Raw genomic sequence first — 13,510 nt, forward strand, 5'->3', positions numbered from 1 at the left:
ATTTCCCTTTCGGGGCAGGCGTGACTCACTCCGTAGGGGAAAGGAGTAGTGTGTGAAAGGGATAGAGAATTTTCAGATTGATCCAGAATTCTCGTGTTACTTATGTAAATAACACGTTCGTTCCGCAACACTGCTCCGACCCAGGTTACTGATCAATCTCTCTAGCAATCACCTCTGTAATTTAATGAGTTTTCGAAGAGTTTGTAAAATTTTAGTTTTTTTTCAGAAGATTCCAAGACATTTTCATAAGATGTAAAATAATTGTATGGGTTTCGAAGAATTTTAAGGGATTTAAAAATATTTGCATGCGGTTGTAAAGATATTCTTAGAATTTATGTATAAAGGGAATGATATTATTGGATCTATACATTTTTAATATATTCAAAAAGATTTTAATTTACCATAAATATTCATAAGTAGCAACGAATTTTTCTCAATTCCCGTAAATACTCTAAGTTCATTTTAATTTTACTAAAATTGATAGATTTTTGAGAACCTTACTTTTAAATTTTATTTTAATGTTTTTAATTCAACAACATAAAACACAATATTAATGCAGAATAGATACTTTTTGGGTTATAAATAAGTAACTTTTTATGAATTTTTCAGCTTCAATAGTTAACTTTTTACTTTTAAGGGTTTTTTATTGCATTTATTTCTTAAGAGGGTAAATTAAAATGTGGAAGTGTGGGGAGTTCGGTGAGAGCAAACAAAAGGAGGCAAAGTAGGAGAAATGAGGAAACGAGAAATAGGGGAAATGTGTAGCGGGCTAGAGAGGGGGGTATGTAGGTAGGGAAGTAAGAGGGATTTCTTGAGGCGACATAAGGAGAGGAAAAGTGGGGAGAGTAATGAGAAATAAAGGTTTGGACTGTAGGTGAAATGCCGGGAGAGAAAGTATGGGAAGCGATGGAAATGAGAAGAGAGGTACTAGGGAAGATGAGGAGAAGGAAAGTAAGGAGAAATGAGAAGATAGATTCAGGGAAAGTATGGGGAAATCAGCGTAGTTAAGATGTAAGTATGGGAGGAGAATTAGGGGAAATATGTGTGGGGTAGTGAGGAGAAAACGAGCGTAGGGGAAGTAAAGGGAGTTTATTGAAGGAAAAGCGAAGGAACGAAAAGTAGGGAAAACTGAGGAGAAGTGTGGAAAATGAGGGGCGGGCCCGTATGCTAAATGTTGAAAGAGGAAGTAAAGGAAGTCATGTAAAATAAGGGGAGGGGTAGTAAGGAAAAATTGGGGTAATAGAAGTGATGGAGTGTGAGGGAATAGGTTAGGTAGTGGAGGTGAGTAGGCGAATTGAAGGATGGTAGGAGACGTAGGGGAAATAATGAGGGTTTTACGGTAAATGTGGGAGAGGTAGTAGGAAAGTGTGGAGATTCGATAGAAGATGAATCAAAAGCAAATAAAGGGGCAAAGGAGTAAGGGTAGTGAGAAGGAAAGAAACATACGTAAAATCGGACAAATGAGTGGAGGAAAGAGTAGGAGAAGTGAGGGGAAATAAGGGGAGGTTAAATAGAGAATGTAAGGAAAAATTAGGGTGAGAAAGTGATTGTAAATGCGGGTGTTTGTAGAGGGAAGTTAGGCGAGGGCTATAAGCGCACTGTTGCTGAGTAGGGGGGTAAAATCATGCCCAGGAAGCCAAGTAAGGGAAGAGAAGTGATAGCTTGGAAAGCAGAGGAGAAAGAAACTTTGGAGGGGTGGGATTGAGAGGGGCGAAGTGAGGGAAATACGAGAATCGGAGGAGAGGAGAACTAATTAGGAGTAGGGGTGGAATGTATGGGAGGGGGAAGTGTAAGCGACCTAATCAACGTCTTAATAGGCTACGAAATCTTTTGAAACGCAAGTGAATTAGGCTAGCGGAGCCTTCGGAATAAAAAATAAAAAAATCATACATTTATATTTAAATTTCTTTCATTTACTTTACATTAAAAATATCACACGATTAGAAGTTCGGTCTTTAAATATTAATGGTTAGGGAAAAAAAAATTAGTCAGGGAAAAATGAGGGAAAAGTCCAGGAATTTAAAACAAGAAGTTTTGTGGCCACCCTGAGAATTCAACAAAAGTTTAGCCGAAAAAAATGCAATCTGACATTTTAGTGCCCAAATATGGTACAAAATGTGTTTATATTTTTAGTTATCGCATTCCGATAATTATACTTCGATTACCGAGGAGGAGATAACGGATGAAGATTATATGCAAATTGATGATTTGCAAACACTGACAGATGAATACATCAGATCTGTGAATTCATCTGTGACGTCACGAAAAATTTGGAGGCCGTTTCTCGAAGAAGTTTTCAGGGATATTTTGACATTAGATAAGGAAGATAGGATATTAGTAGCAGACATTGAGTACCTGAAAAAAGTAGCCCTCGTATTATCTTCCACTGAAGAAACACTATTAGGTAATATATTTTAAGATTAACAAATGTACTTTTGGTTTATTTTATCAGTATTTTATATTCCATTAATATTACATGTAGTAATAATTATTATTGTTATTTCAGGCCTCGGACATAACAATATTAATACTTTTAAACCTTTTTTTTAACAAAGCAATTATTTTGATCAAAATGTAATTAATGCTACTATTTTCTTCAAATGTCGTATTTTTAGTTTGCCATTTAACATATTTTCAAACTTTTTCATCGATTGGCTATAATAACATATCCGCTATCTCAATAATCGAAATTTCAAAATATTTGACATTAAAATTTTTTTTAATTTAAGAGATCTTAAAAGTTGCGGAGAAATTTTTAAGATATTTACATTAAATTTCAAGAAAAATCATAAGATTTAAATACATTTCAAAGAATTCGTGGAGATCTTAGTATACTTACGCGATTCTGGAGGATTTCTAAGGACTTTTAAGATTTAAGAAATTGCAATGAGTTCAAAGGATTTGGAAGATTTTAGGGTATTTGACTGTCTTATATTTTTATTTCAAATTAATTTCAAGAGATTTCAAAAATCTCTAAGGGATTTCGAAAAGTTATCAATAATAATAAATATATTTCTAGGGGTTTCTACGTATTTCAGCGAATTAATAGTTTCAAAAGGATTTCACCAAATTTAAGGGATTCGTAGGATTATAGATCAAAAGAAATTATAAGATTTCCATAGGTTTCTATGAATTGTAGGTGGTTTCAAAGATTTTAAGGGATTTAAAAGAAATGAAGAGATTTTTAGAAATTGTATAAATAAAAAATAGTTAAAATCTTGATATAATATTCAAGAATGGTCCGAGGCCTGCAGTTTTACTAATAATAATTATTCACTCATTTTTAAATTAATCAATTACATTTCCATTGGATTCTAGAAACGGTTGTCTGGTGGAGTGTAGTTGATATTGTGACTCCTTATTCTTCTAAAGATCTAAGAAAAGTGTGGTCCAATTACCTGGATGAGATAATGCAAGTTGAAATTGGCGAACCAAGGTCCCTAAACTGTGCTAAGGCTGTGAATGAATTAATGGGCTAGTACAATAAGTATTTTTCAATTTGTACAATTTCTGAGCATTCATTTTTTAATTGGAAAAAAAATAATGGATTTCACTGAAGAGAAGGGAACGTGTACATATTTGGTGATATTCTAATTCGTGTCGATACATCAAAGATCAATATTATTGACACTGAAAGAGTTTGGCACTTGAATTTTCAAGTCAAAAGACGAATTTTGAATAACACAGTTAAACTTGTGAGAGAAAAAGATTACTTTTGCCGAAAATTGTTAGATCTTTTTAAATATAAAATAATTATTAACCGAATAATTAAATTTTCAATCGAACACCTTAGTTTTTAATACGGAGGATTAATTTTCTTCTTGAAGATGAATTTTCAAAAAGTGCATGAATGTTCAAAAATATTTAAATTTTCGACGAAAAAGACTGTCTTTTTAACCAAAATAAGAAGAGTTAAATTTTCAGTTAAAAAAATTACTGTTTAGCAAGAAAAAGGCAATACTTCTTAATGATTGAGATTCATATAAAAACGACACATTTTTAAGAAATTAAATGAATCTCCAACCAAAATGATAAATTTTGAAAAATAAAAATAATTTTTTTATTTTATTGCAAAATTTATTTATTCTTCTTACAAAATAGTTGAATTTTCGACTAAAAATATTAATTTTCAGCAAAAGCGTTAATTTGTTACCAAATTGTTGAATTCTCAAGCCAATTTTTAACGAATTACATGAATTATCGACCGAGACACTTGAATTTTCAACAAATGATCAGAATTTTTATCGAAAACGATCAATTTTTCATAAAACACGGAATAGTTGAATTTGCAGTTTAAAAAATGCATTAATTTTCAATCAAATAGTCGAATTTGTATGAGCGAGGTGAATTCCGAACTGAAAATATAATGGCAGACACTTTGGTCAAGAAAAAAAAATTTTGAGCAAGAATAGTTAGATTGTCTTACTTATTTCTGTTAAATCAGTTAAAGCAGTGTATAATAAATTGAACATTTGGAAATTATTTGTATTCCTTTTACAAAAGATTCTACGTCAAAATTTTTACAAGATTAACATTCGGTTCAGTAACTTATTTGCCTTGTATTTCTTTTTTTTGCGGTTGCTTCCTCCTGGCGATTATATTGTTAGTTAAAAATTTTCTTTAACGTCAACCTTTTTTTGTTGAAATATCGCTTTTTTGTGTTAAAAATTCAACTATTTGAATAAAAAATTAACTTTTCGTTTAAATTCTCAATGAAATCTTTCATGGTTATGAAATCAACTATTTTTTTTTAAATTTGTCTTTTGGGCCTAAAAATTGATCTGTTTTAGTAGACAATTCGTCTTTCTTGGTTGGACTTAGCTATTACATTATTCGCTGAAAATTGATTTTTTGAAATATATTGAACTAAATGTTTACAGCAAAAAGATTTTTTTCTGAAGAATTGTCATTTTAGCAGAACATTTATCTATATTGTTAAAAGTTAATTATTTTAGCTAGTAATTTAACTATTCTATTTGGAGCCTCATAGTTTTATTTCAAAATTCATCAGATCTCTTTAGGTAAAATTTTGATAATTCTTTTGAAAGTTGATTTTTTTGTTTGAAGGTTTATAACTTCAGTTAAACATATAAGTTTTTCATTAAAAATTCGCTTCTTTTAGATCAAAATCATATTAGTAATTTTCGACGGAAATTTACATTTTTAATAAAAAATTATTATATTTCAAAGAAGAATCCCAGTTTTTTGGCCGTTTTTGTTTATTTTGGCGTTTTTTCACCGGGAAACGGTATTTTTAGGAATCAAAAAAATGTAAGAACTTTCTTGACTGTGCAAACTATTTGCTTAATTAATTATTTCTTAATTCAGCCCGCATAAAACTTACAAGATATTTTGCTTACGATCAAAATGATGATAAAAATGTGACAAATTAAAAAAAAATCAGAAAAAATATTAGAGAGTTTTTAAAGAAAATTGGCTTTTAATATTTTTAGAAAAACAACCCTCATTTTGTTAATTAAAGACAAATTTGGGTGTTTTTGAAACACGAAGAAAGAAATTCAAATACACATAACTTCGTGAATTCTTTTTTTTATTAATCGCAAAAAAATGTATCGCCAGATTTGCTCTAAAAAACATATTTTTACCCTGGTAGATTCTGCGACTTTAAGCGTAGAACCTGCCTCATTTGTAATTAATTCGTTCTTATATTTATTTATTTTTGTTTATAACGTTGGTATTTAAAACAATGACCTCTTTATTTAAAAAATCCTATTTTGTAGAAGAAAAATTCCCTTATTTTCCCTACAGTCAAACTGCAAAGTACCACTTTTTAATACATGATTTAAGTGTTTGCTCCAGTATCAATTTATTTGAAATTAATTATAACGCTTTCATAAAAGTCTACATATTTTCCTACAGGAATGGCAGTTTCCTGGTTGTTTGTCGATCCACTTTTTCATGAAGAAACTGATCAGAAAGTCCTTGAGATGTTACGGTACATAAAACAATCATTTCACTCTATGGTTTATAACTCTGATTGGATGGATAAAAGAACAAAATTAGCTACATATGGAAAAATAAAGCAAATGACGTCCGTCACTGGATATCCAAACTGGCTCTTTAATAAACAAGAAATCAATCAATATTATGAAGGCGTACGAATAATTAGATAGTTATCATTTTGATATTTTTTCTATATTATTTTTATTTTTAATTAGTATCATGTGATTTGATTAGTTGCTCCGCTTATTTCCAGATAGATCTCTCGATGAACGAATATTTAGAAAATATGATGCAATTAATCCGCATTAGGAGTTCGGCCCAATTAGAAGAACTTCATGATATAAATCCGGATAATCAACCTTAGTAAGTTATTAATAATAAAAGCAATAATTTATGAAGAATTACTTAGACTTGAAAATCGACTTAAAATTGATGATTTATTCACTTATTCATGAACATTGTATTTATTAATAGCTGGGCGACTGATCCAACTGATGTGAATGCCTTCCATACCTTCCAAGCGAACCAGATAAGTAAGTAAACTTTTTATGAAATTGCCATTTAAGGAATATTACCAGAGGGGAATATAAACTAGTTTTGAAATATGTTGCAACCTCAGAAGAATTCAATTAATTACCAAAAGCGTTTATTTTATTCCTATAGACTCATGGAAGAAACAAATTTTTGGGTTCTTGCATTATTCGATTTTATTTAATAAACACTTTTTTAACGCTAGATGTGAAATTCCTTGAAATTAAAATTCTGACGAGGAGACAATAGCCTCCATATATGTAATTTTTATGGGTTTGTTGCTAAATTTTGTTTTAGTTAATTTTGTTCTGTGCATATTTTTTACCTGGAAAGAAATGGATGCAGAAAAAATATGGACAGATTTTTGTGTTAAAAACCGGTTTTACGTGACACCCTTCTGAATAAGCACAACGTTAATTTATTCTAAGAGGTAGAAAAATCATTTTCAAATGTAAACACGTACATTAGCCTAAGATGTATTTGCCTGTTGGATAAAAAAAATTTTTTGAACAAAAAATTCAAAATTAGATATGATTTAGGGGTTCTCTATTTAAACTTTGTATTTTTTAATAATTTTGTGTTGTTTTTATTTTCTCATAGCCTTCAAAATAGATGTATTAATTAGTTATACATACATAATTCTCCCCTTTTACATTGCTATCATTGTACATTATTTAATACAAATGTTAAAACTCGTTTTGAAGATAAATAATAACTTTATTTTATACGTTTCACATTTTTCTATAAGATTTTAAGAAAAGGTGTGTGAATTACGAAACACAAAAAATAAATTTAAAACAGTAACTTACTGTAGAAAAATGTAAAATAAGAAAAAAATTAGCCTCCCTCTTCTAGCTTCCCCAGGTGACGCACCCCTTCCCAGCTCTTGTTTCTCTCTCTGCTACTCAACCTCAATTCTAATCATTTCCCCTCATCTGTTCCACTTCCTTCCCCAAATTTACCTTACCTTACCATCGACTCACTTCACCCATCGACACCTCTCATTCACTAAATTTTTCCTTGTATATGTCCCCCTCTCGTCGCTTCTCAATCTAATACTCTACCTCTCCAAATTCGACTCCACAGCCCACACATGCCCTCCGCCACTCAAACGTATTTTCAATTTATTTCTTCCACATCTCCTCCCATCATCCCATCTCATTACCCCTACATCCGCTCTCATGTTTTTCCCCACTTCCTCTTTAATCAATTCCCATCACTTCCACAATTTCAGCACAACTCACTTCCCCTACTTCCGACCCCCTCTCTTCCTGTCACTCCCTATACTTCAACTCCCCTCATTTCCACTACTTCCAAGACCTCTCATATTCCCCATAATTATTATCTTCACATTTCCCTTCAAACCCCTGCATATCCTTTTTTCATTTCTCCTTATTTCCTCTACTTTCTCGTCCTTCATTTTTCCTAACGTTGCCTCACATAAATACAAGAAAAAATACAAAACTACAGTAAAGGACCTCTTAATCATATCCGATTTTTTCAAATTAGCTGTTTCAGATAGTATATTTCAGGCTAGTATGCGCGTTTGAATTTAGAAATATATTTTTTTAATCACTGTAAAAAGCACGCATCGATTTCCTAGTTTTTAAAAATATAACCTTTTTTTAAATAGAGTGTTTCTGTTCAAATAAAAATCAAATTTGTTGTTTAACCATGTAAGCTTCTTCTATAGAATATATTGTAAATGACGCTTTTCAGGTCAGAAATAACAGTTCTGGCTATGTTTTGAATAAAAGATTTTTCAGAATTGAAAATTCTGGGCACCACACTATTTTGAAATTTGATTAAAAAATTTTTTAACTTTAATATTTTAGACACTTTCTTCGGATCGTAATGAAACTTAGAAACCTTTTGTGAAATAAGATGTTCTGTCAGATAAAATATTAAAGAAATTTTTTTTTAATTTTCACACAAAAAAACTTAAAAATAGTTTTGATTCGATTTTTGTTTGCGAGTTATGAATATTTAAAAATCAGCTGACTAGGTGAGTCGCGTTTGTGACGGCAGCGTTGCAATACTGCATGGTGTCATGCCGATGCCTCTAAAAACAAATTAAATATAGTGAATTACTTCAAAAATTAAATTAAAGTTGTTGTTTTTAAAATATTTCATCTAAAACAGCATCTGATTTTACCAAAAGGCTATAAGTTTCATTATAATACAACAAAAAAAGTATCAGAAATATTATAAATGAAAGGAAAATCGGCCTCAAATTTTAAAATAATTTAGCTCCCAGGATTTCTAAAATGTTTGAAAATCCTTTTGCAAAAAAAAAAAAACATTACTCATAAAGTACAAGAACTTCCACCTATTTGAAATTCCCTATACGCGCTTATTTGAATTTGCGCAGTTCCATAACCTCCCACTACGGTCCCTGTACGCTCTTCTCCGCGTCAGTGGCTGACCAATTAAAAAAAAGAGGACTGAAGAGCGGGAAGCCCGCGTTAGTTTGAATTAAGTACGTTATAGTGTCACACAATAAAATATCAAAAATTTTAGGTTGGAGTACCCGATCTGATAAACTAACCTAAAATTTTGGATATTTTCTTTTCTTGAGTGACATTGAAAGGTCGTAAACCGAGAAAAAAATGGAAAATGAATGAGAAAATACATTCTACACTTGACAAATATTACCATTTAGATATTTATAACTTACTCTTACGTTTAAAACATTTTTCCCAAAAAGTCATATGCAATTGCAGTCCCAAATGCTAACCTTTTTGACGGCTGAAATTTCCTTCTATCCTAGCATGACCGCGACATCATGCTACAAAACTCACTTATCCGTGACATATTTGAGTCGTTTTTTGATTCTATTATATTGACTTTTAGTTGGCAAATTGAAATATTTCGAGGAAATGTTATAGCTATCACGTCGTACATTAGCAACATAGCAAAAGACTGACATACATGCAGGCTAACGTACCGCGAGTTTATCAACTGCGCATGTGCCGAAAAGCATGGGTCTATTAGAAATTACAATTTAATTAATTTTTTTTAGTAAAAATTTGTTCAAAATAATAACTTGTATTATTATTCACATTATTTATTGATTTCAAATAGATACGCGCGTTTCGGCACATGCGCAGTCGAAAAAATTGCTTAATGTGCCCTCATCGATACAAAAACGGCACGGTACAGTGGGAATAACGACAAATAAGGGCGAAAAAGAGGCAATAAGAAAAAGAATCCGGGGGAAGTTAGAATATTGTGCGACGACTTTCGCCCATGCGCCAGCGCAAAATCAGCTCAGCCGAAATAACTCCGAAAATTCAAAGAATATGCAGATTCTCCTTGAGATTCCGAAATATAAAATTATCAATGACAAATCTGACCAATTAATTTTGTTATTGGAAATTTTTTCGATAAATAATAAGTTGTAAATTTAGATAAAAAAGCTTTGTTAAAAAAATTAATGCCAAATTACATCGGAAAAATTAGTGGAAAATTAAATAACTTAAAAATACAAGAAGGAATCATCAAAAATGTAAACAAAAGAAGTAACTTCTAAGTCAATTCGAAAATAAGTTTCAAATTGATAGACTTTTTGAATTAAGAAATAATTTTTTGACAATGTTGCAAATGAAATTCCATGAAAATTATTTCTGACATTGAACTTGAAATCAATTCATTCAAACATGCTCTAAAAATTTTTCTTACATTTTTAATCGATATTTTTAATTACTTGTTTGTTAATTGATACAATTTTTCCACAAATGGTCACACTGTTGTGCAAAATTTGTAGGCCACCTCTTTTTTAATGACTGAATAAATTATCTTAATTTTAATTATACTATAGCTAAAGTAATGTGTCTTCAAAAAGTTGATCGGTTTCGAAATTCTGTATAAAATAGGCCCAGGGTGAAGCCAATTTGTCTAGTTTTTAACTAGATATTATTGGAAATGGTCAACATTTTTCAATGTGCTTCAGCTAATTTTAAAGCTTTTTTCACCGTATTACAAAAGCTTACAGATCTAAATCTTAAAAGTTTTCTTTTTGAATTGCAAGAACTTGAAGTTGTAACCTAAAAGTTGGAAAAACTGCAATATTGATTTTATAACAAAAATTATTTTGTGAACTATATGAAATATATAATCATGATCTACTTAAAAACTAGACAAATTGGCTTAAACCTACGCTTATTTTATACAGAATTTCGAAATAAACGAAGCTTTCAAAGATAATTTTTTTTAGCTTCATTATCATTAAAATTAAGAGAATTTATTCAGTCATAAAAAAGAGGTGGCCTGAAACTTTTGAACGGAAAATTGACAATTCAATAATAATTTAATTAATGTATTATCAATTATTTAAATTTTCAAATTTCTACATTTTTTAATTTATAAAAGTTTCGAGCATTCAAATGATTTCCAAGAGTAAAAGCTTAGTCTCGAGTAGTGTGGAAACAATAAATAGCAAGAGCCATTGCTCGCTCCTCTAAACATAAGGCGAAATACGTAATAATAAGGCAGAATAAGACACAAGTCTCTGCGCTAAAAGAAGAATAGCGCAGAAGAAAGACTCACAAGTCAGAATACCTTAAGTAATTTATCGGAGTCTTGATTTAACAAACTATTACTAATTTAGATACTGAAATCATTTTAAATCATTAACTAGCTTACTGAATCTTTGAGATACGTGAAATCATATTCAAGAGTGAATAGCCCCTCGGTTTTTTATTAAAATCGATAAAATTGCTTCCATGATTGATATTTCTGACCTGGAAAGCGTAAAATTGATGGAGAAAAATATTTATATAAATTACTTATTTAGGGAAAATATCTCCTAGAACTATCAGGGTTGAACATGTTCTTTATAGCTTTATTTTTAGTAGTTATAAATATTTTTAAATCATATTTCACATAGAATAAAAATTTTTCTAATATGGACGCAGCCATTCCAGCTGGAATCTTGCAATTTCCATTTTACAACTTGGGCCTCGAGTAAGAATTGATGCTTGAAATAATCATTTTTCTACCAATTGTGAATTATTTGAATCTAAAGTATGTTGCCTTTTAATAATTAAATTAAAAGTAGTCAGTGTGTCGATCGAAAAACTAGAAAAAAAATGGAAAATCTATAAGGTTTCCTTCTGAACACGTACTAATAAGTTACGAGTAAAAATTAAAAAAAAAATGTTTAGCATCAAAAAATTACGCACAAAATTTCCTTTTTAGGGTTTCGTAGACTTCAGTTCGTTCGTCGTACCTTTTCCGTTAGGTGGTGCAGGAGAGGGGGAATTAGGGTTAAGAAATTGTGGGAAAATGATGTGAGGGGAAGTGAGAATAGAGAAAGTAGTGGCAGTTAGGAGGGGGTGAGTATAAAAAAATGGGTGATTGGGGATGGAAACTAAGGGTAAGGGGATGTAGGTTAAGACGCTTCCTCAGATTTGAAAATTAGCCCATGTTTTTCTCCTACAATTCTGAATTCTATGATTTCATATTTCAAGCACAGACTATAAATGCCTAAATGCAGAGCCTCACAGAGCGCTTTTTTCGAAAAATGGCCTGGTTCTTGTTTTATTGCAATTAATTGAAAATTGATGCATTTTTTGCGCCTGGGAAGTAGCGAACCGCCACCACAAGTGTACTCATGGCGAACATAGTTCGTGGGCCCTCTGGCTGGCTATGGAACAGCAGGTGGTCTAGAGCAGTGATTCCCAAACTGCTACCCTGGGTAGGGTGGCTACCCGCGGAAGGGGGATGTCCCCCCCGGGCCGGGTAGCTCGGTAGGCTCCAAAGGCAGGGTCCCCGCAATACAATAACTGAAGTTACAACAAGTGAAGTTATGAAGGTATGATACAATTAAATTTAAATAAGCTGAATCAATTTCGTGATATAATTTTAGAAATATGGAAAAAAGTGCATAAAAATCGATTAATATTATTACTAAATTTGTCCAAGAAAATACATTACTGGACTACTTTGCAGCGTAACAAAAGTTCAATAACTTTTGAAGTTATTAACCGATTTCTGTCTATCTTTTTCTAATGTTCTCGTCATAGTACAGAAAATCTAACGCTGCCTATTAAATTTCGCTAATGAATATTTCACAAAATTCTTCACTTTTCCTGTTCGGCTCTAATTTTCTTATAATGGGAAGGTCGAGCGCGACAAGCCAGGACATGCCTGCATCACAGGTTCTGAAGTGCCCCCCTTGGGTTTAAGTATCATGAAAAAAATTTGAGGGTGGCGGCCCTACCGCTCCCCAGAAAGAGTGAAAAAAGTTTGGGAATCACTGGTCTGGACTCTAGACACTCTAGGAGCAGCGATTCCCAAACTAGTGCCGTCGGCCGATGAGGCTGCCGCCGACAGGGGGATGCCACCCCGGGCCCAGCCACTCGGCAGCCCCCCCCCCCCCCCCCCCCGCTATGAGGACCCTTTCATTGTCATGAGATTTAAGGCTGTTTCAATATCTAAAATCCTAAAGATATGGCTCAATTCAATTCTAATTATTTGAATCATTTTCCTTATGTAATTTTAAGAAAATTAAAAAAAAAGTTGATGAAAATCGGTTAATATTTCGAGTAATTAAGCATATCGTTAAGAACACAAAAAATTACAAGTCATTCATTCATTTCATTATTTTAATTTCATGGTGGCAAGTTTAAATTGAAAACTCTGCAATCATAGAGAATCATAATTTTCCTATCTTTTTTCTTGAATTTTTATTTGTTTTAAATAAAACTGCTTGCGTCACAATAAATGTGTTATTTTGGTCAAAATTGATCAACTATTTTGCTTCAAGATTAGCATCATTTAGTTGAATTTAATTGCATTTCAATCGAAAAATTAAAATATTATTAACAGAAAGCGGAGGAGCCTTCTTTTTCGAGTTGGGGCTAGCCATAGAATTATCAAATTAAATGGCACAGTGTGTGGTGTTTATACTATGTGAAAATTGAATAAAAATTATAAATATATTTCCAATCGATTTACAAGATGGAGTGCTTGCGAAATAAATCCATACTAATAAATTTTATTTTCAACACCC

The 13,510-nt window shown here is 31.6% G+C and overlaps 1 protein-coding gene across 1 annotated transcript in view; it reads left to right on the forward strand.

Moving 5' to 3' along the window:
• LOC117167521 (endothelin-converting enzyme homolog) overlaps window positions 1-13,510 on the forward strand; it is a 44,664-nt gene that overhangs the window by 24,765 nt on the left and 6,389 nt on the right. Inside the window, exons 9-14 of the mRNA XM_033352523.1 lie at window positions 2,134-2,404; window positions 3,319-3,474; window positions 5,881-6,116; window positions 6,218-6,327; window positions 6,439-6,497; window positions 11,412-11,460. Coding sequence (XP_033208414.1) covers window positions 2,134-2,404; window positions 3,319-3,474; window positions 5,881-6,116; window positions 6,218-6,327; window positions 6,439-6,497; window positions 11,412-11,460 — 881 coding nt within the window. The remainder of the gene's footprint in view (window positions 1-2,133; window positions 2,405-3,318; window positions 3,475-5,880; window positions 6,117-6,217; window positions 6,328-6,438; window positions 6,498-11,411; window positions 11,461-13,510) is intronic.

The sequence above is a fragment of the Belonocnema kinseyi genome, chromosome 2 (assembly GCF_010883055.1).
Source record: "Belonocnema kinseyi isolate 2016_QV_RU_SX_M_011 chromosome 2, B_treatae_v1, whole genome shotgun sequence".
In the NCBI taxonomy this organism is placed as follows: Eukaryota; Metazoa; Arthropoda; class Insecta; order Hymenoptera; family Cynipidae; genus Belonocnema; species Belonocnema kinseyi.